This window comes from Drosophila tropicalis, unplaced genomic scaffold (genome assembly GCF_018151085.1).
Source record: "Drosophila tropicalis isolate 14030-0801.00 unplaced genomic scaffold, ASM1815108v1 contig_593, whole genome shotgun sequence".
NCBI classification, from domain to species: Eukaryota; Metazoa; Arthropoda; class Insecta; order Diptera; family Drosophilidae; genus Drosophila; species Drosophila tropicalis.
The window spans coordinates 6,528,471-6,555,454 of NW_027173070.1; the positions used below are offsets into that span (position 1 = coordinate 6,528,471).

At 36.2% G+C, this 26,984-nt stretch overlaps 3 protein-coding genes and 4 non-coding genes across 7 annotated transcripts; 4 read left to right on the forward strand and 3 right to left on the reverse strand.

Moving 5' to 3' along the window:
• Positions 1 to 3,391: 3,391 nt before the first annotated feature.
• LOC137577480 (uncharacterized) lies at positions 3,392 to 4,125 on the reverse strand. The gene has a single exon (XM_068290960.1). It carries the CDS (start codon positions 3,992 to 3,994, stop codon positions 3,572 to 3,574), a length of 423 nt encoding a protein of 140 aa, XP_068147061.1. The 5' UTR covers positions 3,995 to 4,125; the 3' UTR covers positions 3,392 to 3,571.
• Positions 4,126 to 6,510: 2,385 nt separating this feature from the next.
• Positions 6,511 to 8,093, forward strand: Cda9 (Chitin deacetylase-like 9). Its single transcript, XM_068290673.1, has 3 exons — positions 6,511 to 6,735; positions 6,972 to 7,696; positions 7,774 to 8,093. The coding sequence occupies exons 1-3, from the start codon at positions 6,511 to 6,513 to the stop codon at positions 8,015 to 8,017; spliced, it is 1,194 nt and encodes a 397-aa protein (XP_068146774.1). The 3' UTR covers positions 8,018 to 8,093.
• Positions 8,094 to 14,500: 6,407 nt separating this feature from the next.
• Positions 14,501 to 15,969, forward strand: Gbp2 (Growth-blocking peptide 2). Its single transcript, XM_068288857.1, has 2 exons — positions 14,501 to 14,672; positions 14,740 to 15,969. Exons 1-2 carry the CDS (start codon positions 14,551 to 14,553, stop codon positions 15,737 to 15,739), a joined length of 1,122 nt encoding a protein of 373 aa, XP_068144958.1. The 5' UTR covers positions 14,501 to 14,550; the 3' UTR covers positions 15,740 to 15,969.
• Positions 15,970 to 22,247: 6,278 nt separating this feature from the next.
• On the reverse strand, positions 22,248 to 22,440 carry LOC137578437 (small nucleolar RNA U3). Its single transcript, XR_011032641.1, has one exon. It is a non-coding gene; the product is annotated as a small nucleolar RNA U3 (small nucleolar RNA).
• A 251-nt stretch (positions 22,441 to 22,691) lies between these two features.
• Positions 22,692 to 22,773, reverse strand: TRNAL-AAG (transfer RNA leucine (anticodon AAG)). The gene has a single exon. It is a non-coding gene; the product is annotated as a tRNA-Leu (tRNA).
• A 3,157-nt stretch (positions 22,774 to 25,930) lies between these two features.
• Positions 25,931 to 26,012, forward strand: TRNAL-AAG (transfer RNA leucine (anticodon AAG)). Its single transcript has one exon. It is a non-coding gene; the product is annotated as a tRNA-Leu (tRNA).
• A 247-nt stretch (positions 26,013 to 26,259) lies between these two features.
• LOC137578438 (small nucleolar RNA U3) lies at positions 26,260 to 26,452 on the forward strand. Its single transcript, XR_011032642.1, has one exon. It is a non-coding gene; the product is annotated as a small nucleolar RNA U3 (small nucleolar RNA).
• The last annotated feature ends 532 nt before the right edge of the window (positions 26,453 to 26,984 follow it).

Sequence of the window (26,984 nt, forward strand, 5' to 3'; positions counted from 1 at the left end):
ACCAATAAAAAACAAGTTACAGACGACGGCAATACAAATTGCAGCGACGACAGCTGAAAGGCCCAAGTCCAAGTCCTTTTTCCTGCGCCAGCTCTCGCTCTAGTAGTCGTCTTTATGCCCAATACCAAACCCAATCCCAATCCCAAATGCAATTCGCGCCCAGAAGCAACCGAACCAGCAGCATACAAATGCCGTCAGCAGCCAAAGGATAATATAATGCACGTTGTTGAAGAATAATGGTTGGTGCCAACAAAGACAACGTTCTCGTTGCAAGGACTAAGCTTGTCTGCCAGCCCGTAAAAAAATAAAACACCCCAAACCCCTGCCTCTACAACCAAAAAATATCGTTAGGTGGCGGACAATAACGAGATGCCAAGGAACGGCAATGACAGGCGATTTTAATAGAATAGACTAAGCCAGAGAGGAGCATGAAGGATAATGGCGAGGCCAAGCAAAGTCGGGAGTGAGCGAAGTCCAGTGCGTGAGTTCAAATAGTTATGGCCTTTGTTCCTTAAGGAAATACATGGCAAACATGTCAGTTTATTGATCTTAGACCAAACCAACAAGAAACTAACTAAGAGATCGTTCAAAATGCATGAGAACAAACAGTGGTATGAAGACTCTTGAAGTTTATTCAAGGATATCTTTTGACTTCCAAAAGAAAATTAATACCAATTCGTCCAAGCCTCTCTTAAAGAGTCGCTCTTTAATTCAGATTAGTTTTTACTACTAAAATGCATTGCCATCGATTGAAAATATACTTATCGAATCTAAGTAAAGTTTTCTAATAAGTTTATTTTTTAATCTCGATAACTAATTAGTTATCAATAACGTTTATAGGAACATGACCAGAATATTAGCGCTACTAAAGGCTGTTAATACCTTTAAGTTATCTAGTCGAAATCTTTAAGTAAACATTTCCAAAATAAACTGCCAAAGTGTTTTCATGTTAAACATTCAACTTGACTTCATATTAGCCAAAGGAGTTTCAGAGGCAAAGTTTTGGCCACAAAAATTATATGCCACAATAAAATAAAAAAGAAAATTATCTATTTTGGTCATGTGTAAGTCAAACAAATTCATTTTTGTGGTAAATCCCAGCCCAAATTTCATGCATGACCCATAAAAGCTGAGAACCTTCACACCCGTCCCACCAGACCTCCGCCCCACCCACGAGCATGAGCATGAGCATATAAACATACTGCAAGAACATATTTTCTATTTATGACTCACTGGACCTGAATCTGGAAAAAGGAAGAAAAAACATTCAACACGCTCACACAAAAATTGCCAATTAAGCGCATTTATGACTGCAACGCTGGGACTAGTGTTGCGAATGGAAGTGACGCTGTGTGCCAGTGTGGGTAGTGTCGCTATGACGCAGGTAGCTCGTTTGGTGGCTGGTAAGGTGGGTAGTTGCGTTGCAACTCGAATTGAAAGCCAAACTTGGACCTTGGGCTATCATAAACATTCTTAATGTGAGAACGTGTGCACTCGCCGACGTTCATAGCCATAGCCATAGGATTATTAAGAAACAATGAAGCGCAAAGCGGGCGATAGGGGGGCGTCGCTAGAGATGCCGCCTGCAAGTATGCAATAAAAGCGGACACATAATGCCAACTTTATGGTTGGAAGTTAAAACCGGACGGAAACTAAATATGTATGCTATAGTTGACGTTGGCTGTTGACACCAAAAACGCAAACTGAAGCCCCGGACATGACATTTTCGAGGGTAGTTTGCCGCCGCGTGGATAACTTGCCGACTGGTTGGCTCCTTCCTTGGTTGGCATTTTGACGACAACATAATTTGTAATTTGAATTTGTTTCGTGACCAAGCATAAGCAATGAGTCTGCCGTCTATTTTCTAGTGCCGTACAATGGAAGGGAAAGTCTCTTCTTGCCTCTTCGAATCCTCAGCTTTGGAAGTAATGAACAAAAAAAAAAAAGATACAACTTCTTATGTGCATTAAACTGATCACCTTAATGAGCTGAATCGATATAATCTAATTTAACTGATACCTCAAACTGTTTTATCAATTGTGAAAGTCTTTGAGGTGGAATTCGCAAGAGACTTTGTAATAGTTAGTTTTCTTGTATTAAAGGGAAAAGAAAACGATTTAATATTTAAAAAAGATGTAAAGATTTTCTAGCAAAAATTTGGGGACTTAATTTTTGTGTACTTCTATATAGTTAAAATTTGAAACTAAGACAATTCAATTCCTAATGTTCACATTGTCTGTCAAAGTTAGAAAAATTAAATTAGAACACAAAAATTAGATTTAATCAAAAAGAAAGGTCTTCGGCTAAGTTTAGCTTGAAGACGTTCTCAGAAACATAAATTACCTTATAAAATAAACAAGTTCTGTTCAATTTTACCAACGACAATAAAAAGAAGAGTTGAAGTTAGAGTAAATACAACAGGTATACGAAAGTTTCTCTCTCTCTCTTTTAGATTTCCCTGTTAATTTCACTTAGAGACAGAGGACAATTACCTAGCAAATTAATTACTTTCGCAGCTGGATGAAGAAGGTGGAGAAATGAGGGAGTTGGTTAACTAATCCAGCTGGCAGCTGCATTACAAATAATTAAAAAGTAGCCAACCCGCCACAAGACAGAGTCATAGAGATTGGTCCCCTTCTCACTCGCTCGACAGCCACGCCAAGACGCAACACCCCTTTAAGACACATCCCTTACATCAGGGACATTGGGCTCAGAGGCTTTCAGACATTTCATTTGACTTGGCCTTGGCTTCTGGCTCATCCCCCTTCTTCATTTTTTGCCAAAAAACCAAACAATTTTTGTCTTTTACTTATTTGTTGGTTTGCTTGCTGATTTATGCGCTTATCAAGCCGAAGCGTCGCCAGTTTTATGGAGCAATGTCTGGCGTCGTTTAGTTGCCAACCATAAATGTCCTGAATGTCCTGAGACGCACACAAATTTGCCATTTTAATGCCACGTTTTTCAATTCCTGATGCGACCTCTTCTACTAACTCTCTCTATCGGTCGTTCTCTCTCTGTCTCTCTCTGTCTGTCGCCAGGTATTGCAGCTACCTGATGTGGTGGCCACGGCTTAGGCCATTTTGCTGGTTCGACAGTTTTTCATTACGCACAAATCCTTTGGGGTATGCATCAACAGAAAAATTTCTCTTGACTTAAAGGCAGAAAAAAAACTAATCCTCCACTTGTCATCATCATCTTGAAGCTGCATATAAAGAAATTTTTCGTCTAGTTTCTTCTTTTTTACTTGCTTGCTTTCTTGCAGTTGCAGCTATCTAAATTACCCAGAGACATCCGGATCCCGGTACCTAGAAGCATAAGCATAAACAGGATGCGCCCAAAAGCTATTTAGAAGTCTCTGACACTAGTTATTTGGTTTTTCTTTTTTCTATCATTTTGTCTTCTCTTTAGGTTTATTTCAGGAAGGAAATGTAAGCACACTCAACACAGAGAACTTTAGAGGAAAGGAGAAAGAAGGGGAATGAAGTGTTTTTGAGAAAAGCTTTTTTGGCACGCGCACACAAAAAGATAAGTTAATGCAAAGTTCCATAAGTTGTCCAATTAATATAGTAAACTATGACTCAAGTGTCCGACGTCTAAGTGCTGCATTTAGTAACATTTGCAATCTGGTCACCACTGGCACAATCATTTGCAAACCAAAATGCTGATCCAATGTTAATTCAATCTCATCCAGCAGAGCTTCTTCCAGAACTTTTGCTATATTACGCTTCTCAACAATCTCCACTTTCGGTCTCTGCAGTGGATAATTTCGCGGGCAGGTGAATATCAATTGTAGAGCCAATCCCCCTGGATGGCCTTCATCATAGTTCAATGTGGAGAGAGGCACCTTCAATTTCAATTGCGGCTTATGGCTTAATACCAAATATGCTAAACCCAAATAATGCATAGTACGTATCTCAATCTTTTGCAAATCAGCATGAAATTTGGCAACACGTTCACTATTCCATTTGGCAAATGCCTCAGATCTAAGTGCCATAATAATTTAGCTTACAAGGGATTTGGTTTTGTTTCTTTTTGCGCCGAAATTTTTTTTTTTTTTTTTTGCTTTTTTCTTTTTGTTTTTTCTTGCTTGGTTTTCTATTTCAAATGTAAAAGCCTGGGAAATTGTGATGACTAGATTTGATTAGGCAAACGGATTTCTGTTTGTGGTATGTAAATTAGTTTTGCCTGATTATGTCGAAAATTGGCACAAAAAAAAAAAACAACCCCTAGGTATATACAGTAAACACTTCCATTTGATGGACATTAACTGTTGAATCATAGCTTAAAACTATGCAATTTTGGGGTAGGAAGTCCTGTGAATCAATATGCTGTTAAAGGGACTTGGGGAGGGCGTCAAACGTTGCACTATCCAACTTTAAAAAGTTTTATCAATTCAGTCTTTTCCAAAACTGGATCAAACGCAAATATGCCAGTTCAAAGAAAGCAGACCTAAAGCAGACCTTAATACAAAATTTAATCACAATAATAAAAAAATATATAACTATCCCAATTAGGTTCTAGTCATTAGTTTTAATGTTATATTAAATATTAAGAAAATGTCTTAGTATTCAATCAAAAAATATCTAATTTTTAGCCGATTTTAATGAGAAATATGTCATTCGACGGGAAATTCTATTCACTTTCTTTCGTAGTTTAAGGAAAAAAGTACTTTAGTACAAATTAGTGAGGTAAAATGGTCACGCCCAAAGGACCAAAAATTCACATTTTCAATTGGATCCACATCAAAAGTTGGGGCTAAATGAAAAATTTGTTGTATGCAGTTTATCTTAGCTTTGCTAGATCTAAGAACTTCTTCAAAGAGTTAATAGTTCTATTTGTAATAAATATTTAAGATTTTTGAAAAAAATGCTTAATTATATGCCCATCAAAAAAGTGACTTTTCTGTGTTAAAAAAACCGAATAAACTAAAATGCCAATTTTTAAGGCTTATCATCTAATTTTAATGTGTGAGTTAAATGTTAAAGAAATGTAAGATTCAAATTATTATTTCATAATCTAAGGTATTTTATTTATAATTTATTTAAAAAAGCCCGAAAAATTTTCAAAAACTCTAAGTAGGTTTGATATTTTAAACAATTTATTAACAACTTTATTTAGCTTTGTTGTGTTCCTTGAATTGAACGAATCTTCAAGAAGCATCAGAAAAGCAGCAGATCAATTGGGCTGTTCATTGACAGAGAGTTTACTGTAGGGGATATAGTTTTGTCATTTGGTGTTCAGACGTGCGTGTTGGTAATCGCCCGAGGGAAATCTTCATATGAATAAAACCAAAAAATTGAAGTTGAAATTTACATTTGCCTTGCCTTTGATTTTACGCCCTAACGCCCTTTTGAAAACTACTTACTTTGACTGATAATGAGTATACGTGTGTGTGTGTGTGTGTGTGTGTGTGTGTCATCGTGGATCTCCGTGTGTGTGATTCATCATCATTCACTCAGCTTGTCAATCAAATTTCAATAAACCCCACACAAACAAACAACGCAAAATAGAAAGGAAACCCGCCCTCGACTAATTCAAACGAACTCACTCAAACATGTTGCAAGTTGTCGAGTTAAATTCCCCTACTGAGAGGCGCCTCCACGAGACGAGGCTGTGCCGAACGAATCTCAAAACGAAGTGATATGGTTGGCCGCCTACCGGCAACGCCCCTTGAACGTGACCTGGAATTTGGAGGCGGCAACCCCAGAAATGCAATTGCTGAAAGGACTTTGAGTCCTTTCGTCATCAGTTGGCAAGGGCCAGTCAAGAAAGTCGAGCAGAAATTCGCATCGAGCTGCAATGTTGCAAATACGAAAAATTAAAGGAACATGAACTGACTTTTCATCTTGTATTGACTTTTCCCAAGCAGCAAGCTTTTCCATACATATAAAGACACACTATACTTGCATACTAGCATTTTGTGATTGGCTGAAATGAAATGTATTTTACTTTTTGTCCTTTTCCTAGGGGTTGGTTGGTAGTCGAAACTTTGGCGCATTGTTTTAAGAGTTTTCCGGTTTTCAATGTTGAAAGTTTTTCACTTAAAAACTAAAGCACTTGTTTACGATTTCAAGTGTCATAGAGCGAAAGAGAACCTGTCATAATTTGGTCATTCCCCTTCTGCCTTCTCGATGCTGATTTTCCGATTCTCGATTTTTGGGAGAAAACTTTACCACTTGAGAAATCTTCTTCGTGTTGGTTTTTATGCTAATGAGGCAAAGAAACTTTCCCTCTATGCGTATACTTACTTGTAATTGAAAGTTTTGTTCTTCACCAAGAAAAAAAATAAAGAAATTATCACTTAACTGGTTTGGTGGTTTCTATGAATTCAAAAGGGGAAGTGCCACACCCCAGTTAATGGTGATGCTGTACATGTTTCTCACACATTTTTGATAAGATATCGTCTTCAGTAGAAAAGGTTATAAAATCAAGCGACAAGTCTTCTCAGCTGATGAGTTCGTATATTTTGGTTTAATTGGATACATCGGCATCAAAAGAGTCGGCAACGGCATGAAATATATTTCAACGTGGCTTCTAATAGGCCTTCTATTCATATTGGCCATAACCAGCCAGGCCAAGCCAAAGAAGACCAAGAATAAGCAGAAACAAATTGATGGAGAACTTGTCAAGGCGGAGTCCTGTAAGGCAGCCAATTGTAAATTGCCTGATTGTCGCTGCTCAGGTGTAACATTGCCGCGCTCCAAGTTTGCGGGCCAAGAGAAAGAGATTCCTCAGGTAAAACTTTTAAGGAAATAATTTATACTTGAGGCTTTGGCTTTCGCCAAGTAGCTAATTGGAAATGCTTAGTGACTTGTGTATAACTAGATGTTAAAAAAAATCTGCGATTTATGGTTGCTATTTAAGTGTTTTTTGATTTTGAAATGTTCTGATTTGAATATTGCAATCCTTTGGAATGGAATCTTCTAAAATAAATCTAACTGCTAACACCTGATCTTTCTTACTCACTCAAGTTCGTTACAATCACCTTTGATGATGCTGTAAATGTTGTCAACTATGCCCAATACGAGTTGCTTTTCAATGATCTTACCAATCCCGATGGTTGCCCAGCCTCCGGAACATTCTTCTTGTCCCATGAATACACGGATTACACTCGCGTTAATGCTTTATATAATGCTGGCCATGAGATTGCCCTGCATTCGGTCAGTCATGGAGATGGCACTGACTATTGGCGAACAGCGGATATGGCCATTATTGAGAAGGAGTTTGGTAATCAATTGGATATTCTAGAGACATTTGCCAAGGTGGATCGAAAGAGTGTACGTGGAATGCGTTTGCCTTTCTTGCAAATTTCGGGCAATAACACCTTTGAGGCGGCACGTCGATTGGGTCTGGCATATGATAGTTCATGGCCAACGCAACAGTTTAAGGATCCTCCAATGTGGCCATATACTTTGGATTATTTGTCAGAACAAGATTGTCAGATTGGCCCGTGTCCAGATGCTTCGATTCCGGGCTTCTGGGTTAACCCAATGGTCACATGGACCGATTTGGAGGGCTATAGCTGCTCTATGATTGATGCCTGTGTCTATCCACCAGAGGATAATATTGATGACTTAGTCGATTGGATGCTGGAGAACTTCAATCGCCACTATGAAGGTAATCGTGCACCTTTTGGCATGTATTTGCATGCAGCTTGGTTTGCCAGAGGACGAAATTATTTTGCTGCATTTAGAAAGTATGTGGTAGAGAGGGAGAAATTTACGATTCATATCAGAAAACGCATAAATCTATCTATGCATCTTTGTTTTGTAGATTCATACATAAATTGCGTACATATCCGGATGTCTATTTAACCAGCATTTCGCGCATGTTGGAGTATGTGAAGAAGCCGGTGTTGGGTAAACCCTTCAAAAAATGTCCAACTCTACCCACAACCGAGTGCCAGGCTAGGCAGTGTAATGTTCGTAAAGTGTCCACCGGAGAGGAGCGTTACATCAGCGTCTGCGACAAGTGTCCAACTGTCTACCCTTGGCTGGATAATCCTTTGGGCCAGTGAATGTGTATCAGCTGCAGGCCCCACCCGCCCACTAACTCCCTGCTTCTTCTAATAAACAGTGCATGTAATAATGAAACTGCCATGTTCTCGTCTGGCACACACACACACATAGACACTCGCACACACACTCACACAATTTACATCACTGATAAATGACTTTAAATTATGCTTTTTGGCGTGAGACGCTTAATTAACTCATTCAGCGTTGGAGCCTAGTCGAGGCTTTCTCGTCTATGTGGCTACCTCTAAGTGTAGACATATTTTAGGTGGAGTTTCTCTCTCTCTCTCTCTTTACTCACATCCTGGTGAGGACATCAATGCAGCTGCTACCTGTAAATGATGCACGTTCCTGAAGCATCACCAGGCTTCCATTGACATGTGTCCAGGAGCATTTTTCGTTAATGGACTACTAACTAATGGCAGACAATGGCCACATATTAGGACCAACGACGAGTTTTGGGCCTTGTCTGAGGTGCAGTTGGTGGGGTTTGGGTTTTAGGTTGGCAGCCAAAAAGCCAATTGCGGTTGCGGTTGAAAATTATGTTCAGCCTCTAGTCTGAATAACAGAAAGTTTAGTTCAGTAATTTAAGTGGGCAACAAAATTAAATTTATTAAATAGAGCTAAAAAGAAAAGTTTATTGCAAATTTCAAAATATGCAAAATAAAATACATTCAAACACATTGAAGGACACTAGATTAAAGGATACTTACTGCCTAGTAGTGTTGGGTGAACAAATACGAGTTGATCACTAAACTGAAGAACTGAACATGTTCTTCTCCAGTTCTTCATTTTTATTTACTTGTTCTCTTTTCTCACTTATTCTTTTTTATTCACTTACTAAGAATCATTTTATAAAGTCGAAATGATTATGCTAAGGAAGAGGACAACAGAGCAATGAAGTGAGCAACAGGATAACTAAACAGGGTAGTAAGCAAAAGGAACAAAATGAGTGAGTTGACTTACATTCAAAAAAAAAAAAACAACTAAGAAAGATCTATCCTATCTATCATATGCAGTCTATTGAGCAAACTCTATTTGAAGAATAGAAAACAAAGAAAATTATACTTTGGCTATCGATAATATCGAAAAATTACTCTTTAATAAACGAATCAAAGGAGCAGAGATTCAATAAATTACATTTTTAATTGTCTTCATTTAAGTAGTAAAATATCTACTAACAATAAGTAGGGTATCTGCCCAAAACTCATATGTATAAGGTAAACGTTCCCTGCCTGTTACTCAAAACATAATCACTCAACCTGTTTTTTCTAGCAGCCATATCAAAACAACAGCGGTTCTTTAAAAAGTGAATTCAACCTGAGACAGAGCCCGCTAATAAATGTCAGCAATTTAGGCTAATAATTTTGACAATTCTATTGTCAACCACATTCAGGTCACAATCTACACCCAACCACCACCACAAAGGGGGAAAAAGGAAGAAACCACCCTCAACATAATTTTCGCAAAGTAAAAGAAAAAAAAACAAATCAGTAGCTCATATAATAGCACCGATGTTTATATACCCTTAAGAATTTTCCTAGTTACAAAAGGTCTATTTTCCATATTGAGTTTGAGGTAAGTTCATAATTCATTTGTTAACTAACTAAGCTCTAACATATTTCTAAGCTATTAATTTCCGTAGTTCTCACTGAACTAGTTTTAGTGGTTTCATGGTCATACATACCCTGCCTGTTTCTTAGGGTATAATAACGTAAAAACGTCGTTTTAAATGGCCAACCAAAAATAAATTCCATAAATGAAAAGGGAGCGAGCTCTAACTTGGGTTAAATACTGGAAACCTTTTTGGCAAGTCTTGTGTCTTTTTTTTGTTTCTTTTCATAGCACTCTGCGTGTGGGTTGGCATATAAAAGTACATTAAAATAATGCCTCTTTTGGTAACAGGCAGCTGATGCAAAAGCTGTGCCCTCTTGTAGTATTGTCGTTTATTTATGAAGAATGCAAAATTTATGCTAAATATGTACGTTTGTCTATATAAACGCCCCAGTCAATAGGAAGAACAGGAAAAGCCTCTAATTGAAATGCTGCATTAGGTGAAAATCATGAGCGGGGTGTGGCAATAGAACTTTTTCCTCTTAATCAGTGCAACTTTTGGGAAAGTAATCAGCAAATATTTACAATTTTCTTTCTTTTCAATTTACGCAAGAGACGAGAAAAGAAAAACGCATTTTGACTGCCATTTTCATTAAAAGCCTTGAATGCAAAAAGCATCTTTTATTTTGCTTGATTTTTATTTTTTGTCTTCTTTCTTTTGGCATTGATTGTGTTTTATTTGTTTGTATCTTACTGAATTGAAGAAGCACCCAGACATTGTTGTTGTTATTTAGTAAAATATTTTCATTTTTATTATTATTATCAACAGTTTTTGATCTCAACCTTGCCGAAGAGCAGAGCAATTGAGATACTTAGCCCAATATGGTAAAAACTGCTTTCACAAAAGCCAATAACCAATTTGGTTTCGCAGACATAATTGCCTGTTCAATAAATAATTTGAATTCAGTTGAATTGCAATAGCCACTGGTAACACACTATCTAATCGTTATGGTCTTGTTGAAATTACTTTGCTTAATGGCCCTACTCCTGGCTGAACAAGGACTAACGTTGGCTTTTGACAGCGAAATTGTTGAGGCAAACAGCGAAAATACAAAAGATATGAAATTGCCACCCATCATATATCAGTTGCAGATTAATCATACCGATATGTTGGTGAAACCGTACAATATATTTGAAGTCAGTTGTCCTCAAGGATACATTTTGCTGAATAAACATTGTCACAAGCGAGTCAAGTGATAATTGGATGTTCGTAGTTGTAAGCACTCAAATTGTGTAGTTAAATTAAGTAAAGTGAAATAAATTAGCATACATAATATTACCAATTATGTGTCAAATATGGTCACACTGATCAGTGGTGAATTGTGGTGAGGTAAGCTCAGTCGTGGTAAGTAAAAGTAAAATCGTATTGGGAAAAGAGGCAGCTTTTGTCAAGTTTTGTTATACAATGTTGATGGAAGATCAAGTATCAAGGACCAAGGGGAAGGAAACGTCTTCTGGTTTCGTCCAGTCTTTTCCCTTTCCTTTAAGCTAGAAATATAAAAAATAATTAAAATGAATATATCCAGTTGATTGACTCCTTTGTATGTAGTTACGATGATCTTGAACTGAACCTTTGGAAATCTTAGAAGCTCTTAAATCACCAAAGCAAAGGTATATAAAAGAACTACTAAGCCATCTATTGATTGAATTATTCAAAACCTTATAGATTAAATAGAAAATTAAACTGAAAAAAGATTCTTATCCCAAACTGTATGTATGTATGTATATATGTAAGATTTATGAATAGATTTCTAAACAGTTCCCGCATAGATATTAATTTTAAACTTTTGCATATTGTATTTTTATGCCATTATTGACGTCAATGTTCAATTAAATGCACTCACCTCAATGGAGCTGCGCTTTATCAGCGATTTTAATTAAGTCGCTTCCACTATGTATCCCCCCCCCAGCCCGCTCTGTTCATCTGTTCACTATATACATACATATGTATACTTGAGTATTCCTGCATATTATAAAAATTAAATTATGTAAGCTGGAAGATTGTTTCATGTTTCACCTTATCGCCAAACCATTCGCACACTTGCTGCCAACTAAGTATTACTTACAAGCCGGACAACTTCTCTCCATCTACAGTGTGAATGAATGAGTGACTGTGTATCTCTCAGACTATATAGAGACTCTAAAGATTGTCAGGTTTTTGTTATTCTGCTGTCTCAGTTTTCAGAGATTCAGTCTCGTACTCAAAACTGTTGAGAGTGAACGTGTTTTGTTTTAATTGTTTGTTGTTTTGCTAAACAAAAAAAGGTCGCAAAATTTCAACGATGCCAATTATATGGGAGCTAAGATTCTCATTATATTTACTACTGGTTTTCTCATATGAGGCACGAAAAGTACCGGAAAATCACATTGTTTATCCACTTGGGGAAAAACTTAAATCTAATAAAACAGAGAACGTCACAGAACTAGTCACGAAACCGTTACCCAAAACTGAGACTAGATTAAATCTTCAACCAAATATCAAGAATGAAACGATGATTAAACCATCAAAAAATGAGACCACAATCCAACAAGAGGAATCAACTACCAAGCCCAATAATGTGACCATGAAAGTAAGCGAAGAGAAGATGATTGTGTTCAAGCAAAGCGAAGAAGAGGATGAAATGAATAAACTATGGAATCAAAAGATTATAACCACCACGGAGGGAAAAAAACTGGATATTGGGCCACGTATTACCCTAGAATCATTGCCCAGATGCAAAGAGGGATTCAAGTTAATAGGCGAACATTGTCGCAAAGAGGCCTAGTTAACTTAAATGCTATACAAATCTCAAAGACATTGTCAATAAAGATCTAAAGCAAACATAAATAGTGCTTCGGTGGTTTTATTACCTCAATTATACCCTGCAATTTGAATAAAAGGGGTATATTTAACTGGTCCAACCAATATACTGAAAACGTTTTGCTTGGCTTAACAATAAACTAATATTACTTTTTAAAACTTAATTATGACGAATTCAACTTTAGACTGTGTAGATACTATGTGAGAAATTTATAATTTTTGTTTTCGTAATTTTAGTACTTGAATGATTTTGTTGTATTTATTGGTCATTTGGCAATGATTTATTTCAAGCTGACTAATTGTAAGTCAAACCATCTAGGGATGTGAAATAGAATAAAGTGGCCCCTAGAGTATGCAATGGTTAGACGATAAATTCTGGATTTGTGAAGAAATCAAAATATTCTTCATATCCTTCATTACCTTTGGAGCCTATTGCCCATTTAGTTCATTTTGAGCCTGTTGCATACTTCAGGGGGGGCAAATAAACCACAAGATGTTCCATTCCAAATGCGTTTTTTCTATTCAAAGGACTTTGTTATTGTTCCTTATACATTGTGAACTCCTTCTGCTTCTCCCATTTTACAGTTTATTATATCATAGGATTATAGTTTATTATATAAAAACAAAATTTTATGAAACATTAACTTTTTGGGATCTTGAGTTTTTGGCTTTTATTTCATTTATATCTTATTGTTTTATTTTGTATTCCAAAGTTTTTGTTTATAAAAATAAAGAATCCAGCAAAAATGATCTCTCTTGAATGTTCTTCCAGGGTGCCATCGAGTCGATCATAATTTTACTTCACACATCAGCTGTTAAAGCTCAACATTTGTTTACCTTTTACCATTAAGCTTTTTATCGTAAAAAACACAAAAACAAACTAGAAGAAAAAGCAAATATACATTTTATCTGTGATCTGAGCAGCAGCCGGTTATGATCTGTTGGAGAGACCAAGTCCAGACAGTCTCCAAACTTCAGTGGAAGCGGCCAAACGCGTTTTAAAACTCATCTCCGTAGGTTTTTTTTTATTTTTTGTATTGTTTGCTGTAAATTGTGACACAAAATTTCCGATAATATTTAAGACAATGCAATCTGTTTTGTGGCATCTGTTAGTTGTAATGGTTTTCAGTCCTAATGGCATTTGGGCTAGATCGCGTTTCTATATAGACGATCGTATTGTGTTCCCAAGCGATAATCAATATGATGAGGATAGATATGAGATGCCGAAACCAACTACCGAATTCATAAAAAACTCTACAGAAGCCACAACAAATTCAACTGCAACCACTGAGAAGTCAAACTCCATGGAAAATTCGACAATGGAAACTAAACTTTCATCGACAACAAGAACAGAAATCTCACCGATGACTGAAGATTCATTGAGATGGGAAGGTCAGACAAATGCAACTTCAACCGAATTGCCAAATATAGATAATCGAATACTTATTGATACTCTACCGAAATGTAAAACTGGCTATGAGTTACGTGCGAATCGTTGTAGAAAATCAGCATAGATGAAATATAATAATTAAATAAGTAATTAAAATGATTAATGATAGAAGTTATTACCAAAAAAAGAAAACATACAAATGAAAGGCAGAGAAGGGAATGGAAAAAAATCCCCTATTTTTTCCCTCCATTTCACTTACACACGACTGCAATATTGTGTAATAACTTAGATCATGTTTCTATATACATACATATATATACATAGGTACATATGAATCATTTCCGTCACGTATTCGAAGAGGCGAATGCAATATGTTTTCTCAGTCCTAATTGACTTGTAATCTAAGAAGTATTATAAACTAAAGATCAACTTGAATTATTATTAAATATGTCTAAATGTATTGAAAACTAAAAATATTTACTTTTCTTTAATTTTTGCATGACTCTGTCAGCGTCTCTTATATAGAGATCATCTTCCAATCTGTCAATTTTCTTCTGTTATAAGAGTTCTTATCAGTTTCCTGAAACGGCAAACGACAACAAAAAAAAAAACCCAGCTCAAAAGTTCATTCGTATTTGTTTCCCTTTAGAAGCTCTATATAAATCAGACAATTTATGAGTTGGTATTTAGTTTGAATCAAATAGACAACGAAGACAAAGCGGACAGTGAATATGTTTTCGAAACGCTTATCGCTATTGGTGATAGGTCTGCTATATGCGCACCAAATACTGGCCTTTCCTGGTAATCGATACTATGTAGAGACACAGGGGCAGAATGAGCCAGAGGCATATGGGTAAGTAGAATAATATTCTGAAATTGCATTTTACTTGAGGAAAATACATATGTATTTGGTTTTAAAGGCAAGGATTTGGACCTGGAAACTGGAATGGAAATGGTCCAGGAAATGGCTTTGGAAATGGCTATGGAAATGGACATGGAAACGGGCGTGGAAATGGACATGGAAATGGAAATGTATTTGGGCATGGTTTTGGTCATCACCATCATCATAGGGAGCCCAGTTTCAATCAACCGCAGTATGGACCTGGCCCTCTGCCTGGACATCACCACGGACCACCATCCCCACCATTGCCTTTCGGTCGTCCATATCCGAATCCTTTTCAAGGTCAACAGTATCCTGGAAGACAGCCGGAAGTTTTCCAACCACGTCCTGGTCACAATCAGCTGCCAGGTCAAACTGGAGGAAGTGGAGGGTCATTCAATCCCAGACCTGGAAATAATAGATTTGGCAATGATCAATCATCTGGCGGCGAATCTTCTAGGCCATTTGGTTCCAATAGTTTCCAACCACGTCCTGGCCAAGATCAACAGCCAGGACAATCAAATGGTGGTAGCTCTTTCAATCCCAATCAACAGAATCCGAATCAAGGCCCAGAAAATCCATTTGGAAATGATTTCCAATCACCACGTCCAACTGGCGGAGCAGATGGTAGCCAATCTACCAATACCAACACCTTACAGCCACGTCCTGTTCCTGGTGGCAATGTGTTCAACTTTCAAACACCTTCAGACGATCAGCCAAAGAAAACATTTCAGCCTCGTCCAACAAACTCACAAGAATTTGATACCAGTGACACAACAGTGAAGCCTCAATATGACTTCCGATCTGGACATATACCCGCAGGACAAACTGCCACAAAGGATTCCACAGATGATGCCATTAACAATATATTCAACACCGAAAGCTTTGTCTCCCCAAATCTAAGTCAAGAGCCCAACGACAGGAATCCAAAATCTCAGGCAGAAACAGTGCCCCTTGGGGAACGCGGTTTGTTTGAAACCGAAGCGAAATGCTCTACTGGATTTGTCCTAATGGCTGGACGTTGCCGTAAAATAGCCTAAGAAAAAAGTTTTAAAGATAATTGAATATGAACTGTCAAATTTGCTAAAGAAATTCTAATATGAAGTGTGTGTTCTAGATCTTGAGGATTGAGATTAATGACAATGATTCTCTTTTCTTATCTTTGTATCTTTGATTACTAAATAAGCATTCGCTTGTTTCAATCAAAGAGTTTTCCACCATTTTGTAGTAACTTGAAATAAATACTCTTAAATCATTGTTCATTTTGCAAGTCTAAAGGATAAATAACTGGCATAGGATATTTGAACTCCAAATTGTTGAAGGATTTCTTCTTTGAAATGGATTTAAATAGATTTCTTGTATACTTGAATCCTAAGTTCCTTCAGACAAGGTAGGTAATCATTCGATTTCTCTAGATCTCACATCTCGAGGACGTTAGCCAAAATAGGATGACGCACAGAGGGAATCTACCAAACATTAGCTCAATGAATTATTTATACATCAATGTATAATATTAGCTGAATAACTGAATAAAAAACGTTATTGATTATTGACATTAAAACACGATATATCGATTCATCGCTAATTTTTCCAACAAAGACTTTTTGTTGCTAAAATTCAAACTTGTAAATTGAACTATTTATTTTATGAATCATAACAATTTTTACACATTTGTAAAAAGCCTTGAAACGTCTATAAAATAATTTATTTATTTTAAAATTCTGTATTTTTTTACATTTAAAGTAAATGTTTATCTGTGTGACACAGATTTTGTTTGAAAATATTTGTTAATTTTAAATGCAGTTTCTTTTCTAGAAAAATCTGAAAATCTAGCAAAATCTTCATAAGAAATAATTTAAATTGACAGCTGTTTCCCACATACAAATTTCACTTTTGTGTTTAAAACTGCTAAAAAGCAAGGTTTTAGGCCGTTGCTCGGCATCTTTGATTGACTGTTAATACAGTGCCTTCTCTACAGATTTTCGGCGTCTCGAACACAGACTGTAGTACAACATCCGTTTGAGTATCGTTTCTGGGAATAACCCCTGGTGCTGGGTCCATACGGATGGTATTAGCTGGTAAAGCTTCACATGGCCAGCTCTGCATTATCATCATCATGACCATCATCAGTAAACCGAAAAAAGTCCAAAGAAGAGATTGAGTCGAACGTGTTGACAACATTGCGCGTTAAGCAAATAGACGAAAAGCCAAAATTCAAAACCAATAAAAATCAACTTCTCAGTCTTAACGACTAGTCGAAACCTGATGTGATACTAAAACCGAGTTTAAGAGCTAAGCTAAAAAGAAGCTTTCGCTGCCAAGATATCTGATCTGCTTAGAGATGAAATCGTGAGCAATTTCAAATCTAGAGATGACAATCGAGTTCAATATACCCTATACCTAGCTTTGAGCATTTCCAGATTCATATATTTTAACATCTACGTAAATATATACATAATTTCAATATTATTTATGGAAATTTTTAAGGTTTAACTTGGAATGAGTGTCAATCTAACGGTAGAAGTACAATATTTACAATGTTTGCAAATAATGTTCTGCTCTAGTTAAAAAAAAAATTATTTTTATCATAAAAAAACTCTAAACTTTTATAGATTGATTCTCAAAAATGAAATTTGAAATTTTCATCAACGAATTTTAAATGAATTACATGGCAAAGCTGGAAAAATGTTTCATCGGTTTTCTAAATGTGATTGATCAGAAAACTCTGATAAGTTTCATTATACATTATTTATATTTATTTTATATATTGAACAAATTTAGCTTAAACAAATGATTTTCAGCTAAAATAATTGGAAGTAAACATCGTAAAATTATTATTTTCAAATCATCACGAACCCATCCCTAGTTATTTACGAAAAAAGCTTTCGGGGTGCTATGGTATCAGCAATCGAACAAAAAATTTCGCATTGTTTATTTACTTATACAGACAAAGCTTTCATATATTGTTAACACATTTCTTTTCACAAATTTCTCACTCATACATGCTCATTGGGTACTTTTTTTGTTATGTTTACTTATCACTAATATGTACATTAACATTTCCTCTGAGGCACTTATCAGTTTCTTCTCCATTACATCACATTTACACTGTTGGAGTAATCATTCCTTCTGATCCAGGGCAGCTCGCAGTCGCTCATGATGGGCATTATTTTGGCTGGTGGAGTCCACTGATCGAGTTGCATTCCATCCGAGCCAGCAAACAGTATGGATCACAAGGACAACGATTCCTATGCGAACAGCGGGTTTGCTCATTAATGGTTTTTTCACATTATTCTTGGGATTCTCCATTGGGGTGAACGCCGCACGACACTTCACTGATTGCTCCACCTTCACGTGTGCCAAAAGGGAGAGAGCCAAAAGAGAGAGAGCTAAAAGCTTGATCGCAACAAAAAGCTCACTCAAATATTTTCTAATTAGGGGTATTCGTGCAATTTAGTCACCTGATTAATATAATAGCTTACATTTTAAAAGTAGAAGAAAAAACAAAAATTTAATTTATTCATTTCTTTGAAAATCATCGTTAGATTTCATTTTAAATGTTGCAAACAAGCGAAAATGTTAAAAAAATAATTCTTTTTGTTATTTTTTGACAGGGTTTCAATATAAAGAATTCATTTTTGCGCTAAACTTTCGAAAATTTCTTATTCAAAGCACTTCGCGAGGGTCACTGATCCGATCTATGTGAACATTTCACACAGTATTGTTAAAAAGTTTTCAAAACAAAGCAAAATCTGAAAATTTAACAAATTGGGCACTATTTAACCCCAAATTATTAAATTATGTCCGTTATTCTAATTTTTCTGTTTTTTTCTTTGCCTAGAAAACGGTAACGGTTTAAAACTCTTTGAAAAACATTATTTATAATTTTAACTTTAATTAATTTAAATACAATAATAATATTTAAGTACAATAATTAAATATCTTCCCTCAACGAAAAGAAGTTGCTTTAATTTAACACAAATATTTTCTTAAAATTTCCCTGTTTTGATATTTAATTTTTCCTGTCGATCGCATGAATTACTTAGATTTCAGACAAGCCAATTTTTAACTTAAAGTTAAGTGAAGTCAGACAACATTATTTTCCACCTCTCTGTCTATCCAACTAGAACCACAAAACTTTTCAGCACACACACACACACACTAACATACAAAACAAAAAAAGAAAATTGGAAAAAGAAAAAGGAAAATGAATAGAAGAGAGAAAAACTTCAACATGAAATGGCACACAAAACGCTCATATTACAGTGAGGCAACGATTCAGTCGTTCCCTTGGGTAGGATGAAATGGGCGTTCGGATTGAAGTTGTGCATGTTGAGGTTACGGGTTTGGGTTGAGGGGGGAGTTTTTCTGGTCAGGTGAAAGATTCAAGCTGCAGGCATCAAGGAATTAGCATGTTATGTTTAACGCATTTTTGCACCTTTGGGGTTTTTTTTTTCTGTTTTAGCTCCTTTTGTACCTTTTATCATGACTTTCTAACGCAACAATAGAGTGATGGTGGTGGCGCCCCCCAGCGACACATGTGTGCAAACAAGACGTTACCCCCAAAACCCAAACACTATGCGGTTAGTTGTATGCATAGAAAAAAGGTATAAGAATACGTATTTTCCACACATTTAATCGCATTTTGTTTTGCCATGGAGTTGAATTTTAAACTGCGGTTTTTGGTAACACACAGAGAGAGAGCAAGCGAGAGAGAGAGATAGTTTTTGGCCCGAAAAAGGATTGTGCAGCTTACTGAGTGACGGTGAGTGCTGATGAATAATGCACAGCTGCAACTGCTTACTACTGATTACTATGAAATTCCAACAAATTAAATTGAATTTACACTGCGACATTTAAAAATTTCATGAGTTCTTTTGGTCAAAAAGAAACAAAACCCTCAAAAAAAAGATTCAGGAAAAGAGAATGTAAGTGGAGGAAGCTTCCTTGCGTTACTTTTTCAGCGTAAGTGCAGTAAGGGAAGGACTCATTAAATAGATGCTTGAAACGTGCTTCCATTTTGGGGCACATTTCATTAAGTGCACGTAAATGCCACAGCCTGTCAACTAGCTGTGGGCGTGACACGCCCCCAACACACACAAACACACACACAGCAGTTAAAGGAAAGGCATATGTATATACATACACACATACACAAACACACACACGCACACGTGGAAAAGGCTCTTTGGGGGTAATTCTCAACGTAAACACTTTGGAAAAGCATGTCGCAAAGACATCAATTACACCATCAGCAGCAGCAGCAGCAGCAGTAGCACCATCGATTGGCCCTATGCCTTCTCTTACCCACTTTTGATGATAATGATGATGTCAATTTCTTCTTCTCTTCGATGGTTTTGTTCGTTTGTTTTTTTTTTTGTGTCTTATTTACTTGCGTTTCTGCCCCCTAGATACCACATTTGAAATGTGTACATATTTGTATTTGCTTTGCATTGCTTAAATAAATTTCCCTTACGTGTGATGTCGTGTAAAGAGGACCCAAGAGGTTCCGAGTACAAAAAAAAAAAAAAAAAAAGGTACAGTCAACAGTAGTAGGCACACTACTATTGCACTTAATTGTCCCCACATGTGTGTAATGTGAGTATCTTAAATATTTATACACCTAAGTTGTGGGGCAAATAGTTCGTGTCATCTGCAAATTAATGCAAAAATCACGCCCATCACCGCTCAAGGGTCAAGAGTAATTAGAGAAAATCGGCCTCAGCCCGCCCATCCACCAATTAGCAAAATTTTGATTAAAATTTCCACTTTTTCGAGTCGTCTTGAGCACGAAGCGTACTTGAACAACGTAAAACAAAAAATGCTTTACAACGCGAATGATTGTTGCTTTGGTTGACATAACAGGGCGATGGGTGGGTGAACGGTTCAAGTTGGTGGCAATGTCAACGTGCAACAAAAACACTTCAAACTGGCTACAAACAACAGTAACAGTGGCAAAGGGCCGCACTCAACTAAGTGCAGTTTTAATTGCTCTACCAAAAACAACGCAAAATAACAATTAGAAAAAAGGAAACAAAAAAAAAAAACGATTCAAAACAAAAGGTGAAGAAGAAAAACTCATCCACTTTTATACTATCTACCTATAAATCCCTCACTATTTTTACCTTTCTATACACTTTCAAAAATTCGTAATAAGTTAGTTTATTAGTCAGAAATATGAGTACAAACGTACTAAATTCAGGTAAACTTAAAGGTTTTTGTTGGGACTCCAAACAACAGTCATTTCTTTTTATTCGAGAAGATCAAAGGTTCAGAAAACGGTACACGAAAATCTAATCACAGAAAATTAAGAACACAGACTCGTATCTAATATATAGATAACATTCTATTCTATATTCGAATATCACTTAAAAAACAAGTATATACAATATATGACAACAAATTGACCCGGTCGATATATCGAAACACTCACAAGGGGAACTTCAGGTATGCGAATCACCGATTTGGATGAATTTTGGATATGTTGTAGAATACCCCGTCATTTGAAGCTGTGTGAAATATTTCGGTGCACTATTCTATATTTTCCCAAAAAATCGCGTTTAAAGTTATAGCTCCGGTGACTTATAAGTAAAAAGCCGAGTAGAATTTAAGCAGCACGGTGGTGTAAGGGGTAGAGTTCTGGTTCAACTCCGCCTGGAACTAGAGTTAGTTTTGGTTTTTCATTCTTTTATTAAGGTATTTGTAATAATTTTTTTTCTAAAAGCAATTAGGTCTTTTTATGATTTTCGCTTGGATCCATTTATTATGCCTTTACAAAAACATAAATGTAGAAATACTTCTGCCTTTACATTTTATGTTGTGATATAAATTAACACATGAAATACATACATTTATTGAAGACTATGAATATGTAAAAAAAAACTTTAAATTAATTTGAAAGAAACAAACCGAATAATAATTTTGGAAAAACACTCTTATCGGTCAACTATGAAGCGAACCATGAATACTTGAGAACTTCCTTCAATATTAGGGATGACAAATGTAACTGTAGAAGGAATTAGACAATAATGCAGTCTTCTCTTGATGAAATTCCACGATTTTCTTTTATACGTATTAAGAAGTTTTTCATCCGCTTTATGGTATTTTAACCTGCCAAAATAATTATTACAAATACAAAAATAAAAAAATGAAAAATCAAAACTAACTAGTGTTTCGTGGCGGGGATTGAACCAGGCTTTTCTGATTTTGAGGCAGGAACTCTACCCCTTACACCACCGTGCTGCTTAAATTCTACTCGGCTTTTTACTTATAAGTCACCGGAGCTATAACTTTAAACGCGATTTTTTGGGAAAATATAGAATAGTGCACCGAAATATTTCACACAGCTTCAAATGACGGGGTATTCTACAACATATCCAAAATTCATCCAAATCGGTGATTCGCACACCTGAAGTTCCCCCCTTGTCAAAATAACGAAAAACTAAAAAGTACCGACTAATAACAAGCACATGTAAGTCATGTCTTGCCACATCCTTTTAAAAAGTGTATGTTTTAATTGAAATTGATTGATAAAAAAAGGGTAGATACACCACTCAGAATTCGTTCTACTCGTTTTACCGAGCGATCATCGAAACGCTGCGCCCCCAAAGAGGGCACTGCGAAATACCTCACGCTGCCGAATAGAACGATTCAACTCATCAACGCGGGTGTGTGAGGCTTTCTTTCAATGTGAAAGTAAGTGAAGACTGACTACAGAAATGATCCTGTGAAGTATAGTCTTAACTTTTCACCGCCCATCAATGGGCTCTTGGTGCTGATCGAGCTAGAACCATTTGGGAATTCTAACAGGCACAATGAAAAAAAAAAACACATCAATTGGATAGTGACTCACACATGTACAGCACATTTTTGTGTAGCGCCTACAAACAGAATTACGTAAATTTTTTTTTTATCTGCAAGTGATCATAAAAATACAAAATAGATGAAAAATACAAATAAAAGAGAATTACATGAAAAAAAATTTTTTACACTTGGCAGCGGTGGGATTCGAACCCACGCCTCCGAGGAGACTGGTGCCTTAAACCAGCGCCTTAGACCGCTCGGCCACGCTACCATGTCTGTGGACCGAGACAAATGACACAAAAGTGGAAACACCTTTGTTTTCTTGTCTCTTTAATATGAATCTTCATTTTGATGTTTCACTATTTTTATGAGTAGCCCCCCCCACCCACTGGCCACACACCGCCCACTCACATGCCCATTGCATAACCGTATGGAATGGCAACACCTTGCCTTTATTTTGCCGCTTTCCACACTGCGGCGCATATAAATGCGCTCATTCAAAGGCAAAGGGAAAGGAGAACACCAAATGTCAATCAAACGAAATCAATTTTAGGAAACAGTTTGCAACGTTTTCTTGTTCCTGGCAATGCCTTCTTCTTCTGCATTAAAATGTTTATTATTTAAATACCCTTTGGGGGTGAAGGGTATTATGATTTATTAATGACATTTACATATGTACATATGTAAATGAAATGTTTTTTCTAGATTTGAGTTAGATTCAGAGAATTTTGAATTTTCTTAAATTATTTTCAAATGTTGTTTATTAAGTTTTTTTTTTTTTATTTTTTAATACTTGTTTATTAATAAACAGTTTTAGTCAGCTCATTATCTATCTTTTGTTAAATTTATCCACCAGATCCTGAAAGTGTTGGGAATAGCATCTTTTGATGTGGACTATTCAAGGGTATACAAATTTCTGTCATCTTGGGTTTTGCTTACTTTTTTTCTATATACAATATAAATATATATTTTTTTTTTTATATGTTTTGTTTTGCAAAACTGTCAGCATTTTTACTTGGACAGCTTTGGTTAGAAATGCGTTTAAAATTCAAATGAAAATGCGAATTTATGCGTGACAGGTTGAAGGAGGGAGTGAGCGAGAGCAGTTAGAGACGGTTGAGAGAGCGAGATGGAACAAATATGCCTTTTGCCTTTAGTTTGTTTGTCTGTATGGGCAACCACAGCAACAATTTGCCAGCCATAAAGTGAACCCGGCGACAACAATCGTGCAAGGAGTCCCCGGCAAAAAGGCGAAGCATCCGCAATGAAATTAGAAAATTGCAATAAAAATCTTTGCACGGTAGCTGAAACTGAAGGCGACACACGAAAAGCAAAAACAAAGTCTGCGGTTTGCCAAAAAAAGGGTTTTTCCGCCATGTGGGGGAGCAAAGGGAAATATTTTGAGTTTGCAGTATTTGCGGTTTCATTAAAATGCCACCAAAAAAAAAAAAAAAAAAAAACGAAAACACACACACAAAATAAAAGGTCGAGCCAGCATAGAAAATATTTTGCCACACAGACGACTCATGGGAAATTTTAAACAAAATTTAAACAAAAAGGGCGCAAATAATTGTAAAATTGTTCAATTTTTCCTAGCACCTAGCACCCAGACGGATGGCAAATGTATAAAAAATCACGTACCATTCTAGGAACTGGCAGCATCAGCAACCAGGTGAAAATGCTAATGGAGTTAATTGCGGGTATTATCCAGGAATGTGGGCGGCGGGAGTGAGTGAGTTGTCCATTGTTGAATAGGAGGCTTTCCATGTCCGATTTAAATTAAATTTCAAACAATTGACAAACAGTGGCGTAGGCGACCCCTCGCAAAACATGTGCCTTGCTTAAAACTTCATATGTATGTATGTACATATGTACATAATTATACTGGAAAGTACATACATATGTACATACATATGTATGTATGTATGTATGTACATATGATCAAAATAATCAGTACTTTCCTTAGAATAATTAAACAAATGTAATGAAAACGAGAAATTCTTAATAAATTGGCAAAATCAAAGTCTCTTTTAGCTTAACTGCTTAACAGTTTCAATTGACCTTGTCCATAAAAAAACAACCCATTCATGTTGTTTTATGAGTCAGTGTTTTGTCGTTTTTGGCTGATTTCCACTTCGCAATCATGTTAGTCAATTGTCATTCAGCATTCACGAGAATATGAGAGAGAAAAGAAATAACGGATCTATGGCCGACGTCAACGCGAAGCCTTTGGCAAGCTGCTACACTTGAAAAAATTATGACTACGCTTTATTTTTATCCCTATTTGATATCATTATCGAAGCGACATCGTTTACCTTTTCTTTTTTTCAGTGAAACTCATCTTACAATTGCACGAACAGCGACTTCTATGTATATGTGTATTTGCCTCTTTTGTGTATTTGCCTGTTTAACGAAAATGCGCGTGAGAGGCACTTGGTAACTGATAGTGAGTGTGAGCGAGACAACTATAGATGATGCTCCAAAGGAGTAGTAACTGAGGGGCAAGCCGATCGTAAGCCGAAGCGCTCTCTTCGGCATCATTTCCGTGGATTCTTTTCCCTTCATTCTCTTTGTCTTTTTTGTTTCTTCTAACTATTCGGCCAAGTCGCGTCTACTTACAATTAAACTAATAATAAATGCAAATAATTAATTATTAAATGTAAATTATTAAATTGTTTATTTGTGAAATATATATGTATGTATGTATGTATATGAACATTGTAAATGTGTTTTTTTTTGTGTTTAAAACTTAAATGTTATCTTTGTGTCTGTTCAAAAGTCTAAATAAATATGTATGTATGTATGTACATACAAGGTGCCAAGAAGGCTAAAGGAGTGAGGGAGACAAAAATAATGGCAGTAACAAACGATGAGTAAGTGTTTTGTGGTTTTGCCCTTGTAATTCTTATTAGATTATTATAAACAACATTTTTTATACATACTTACATACATATGTATGTATGTATATGCATTTTAAAAGTTTTAATTAAAAAAGGCGATGATATTAATTTGGCAAAAGCTTTTGTACCCCTTAAAGAGACGCTTCTGGCGCCTCTGCAATACAAATTGAAATGCCGAAGGAATTAAACAAAAGCCGCATTCCTAAAGGTTTTTGCAAATAGTCTAGCTTCCCCAAATTGATATGCTGCACGGCAGCAAAAGAACTTCAATGACAATGAATGACTTGACAAAATAGTTTCTCAATTAAACGAAAAAGGCTCTGAAACAAAAGCTGCACCCTTTCTAACAAGGCTGAATAAGAAAAGGATGGATTGACAGGGAAGTGAAGTGTGGTTCTGGGATAATCAGTTTAGATTCCAAAGAACACATTGCAAAAAATACATCGAAACGTTCTGAATTGTGAAAGATTTTCAAGCAGAGACAGAGGCCTTAGGGTTTTTGTGTCATTTGTCTCGGTCCACAGACATGGTAGCGTGGCCGAGCGGTCTAAGGCGCTGGTTTAAGGCACCAGTCTCCTCGGAGGCGTGGGTTCGAATCCCACCGCTGCCAAGTGTAAAAAATTTTTTTCATGTAATTCTCTTTTATTTGTATTTTTCATCTATTTTGTATTTTTATGATCACTTGCAGATAAAAAAAAATTTACGTAATTCTGTTTGTAGGCGCTACACAAAAATGTGTTGTACATGTGTGAGTCACTATCCAATTGATTGTTTTTTTTTTCATTGTGCCTGTTAGAATTCCCAAATGGTTCTAGCTCGATCAGCACCAAGAGCCCATTGATGGGCGGTGAAAAGTTAAGACTATACTTCACAGGATCATTTCTGTAGTCAGTCTTCACTTACTTTCACATTGAAAGAAAGCCTCACACACCCGCGTTGATGAGTTGAATCGTTCTATTCGGCAGCGTGAGGTATTTCGCAGTGCCCTCTTTGGGGGCGCAGCGTTTCGATGATCGCTCGGTAAAACGAGTAGAACGAATTCTGAGTGGTGTCTCTACCCTTTTTTTATTAATCAATTTCAATTCAAAGGAAATATTCCAAAGGTGGAAAAGAACTTCGCCGTTTGGGAACAGTTTCTTAGACTGCACTTTTGGTTTAAAAAATTGTTTAACTTAGAAATTTTTAAATGTTTTTTAGAGGGATGTCGGAAAAGTGGTAAGTCAAACTCACCTTAATGCTGGTGGCAATTGGGAGTATGAACTACATATGTATGGTCATATAAGCCGAAAGATTGTTGTAAAGGTGTTCCCTTATTTAAAACTCTTTCATTTCGCTCTCAGGGTGGAATCTTTTGGAATTTGTTTGAATTGGTGACAAATTCTTGTTGGCCACCCGATCAATCTGAAGGAGGGTTTAGCATTCTTTTGATTGAGATTTGCCTTTGTGGAATATCTAGAATTTTTTTTTTTGCTGTGCTATTTTGTTTATTCACAAAGAGTGCATTAAAAAGTTTGCAATTGAAAAATGCGTTTTGTGTTTGAAAGTTTGTCTCTGAAGCTGAGTGAATAACATACACATAAGA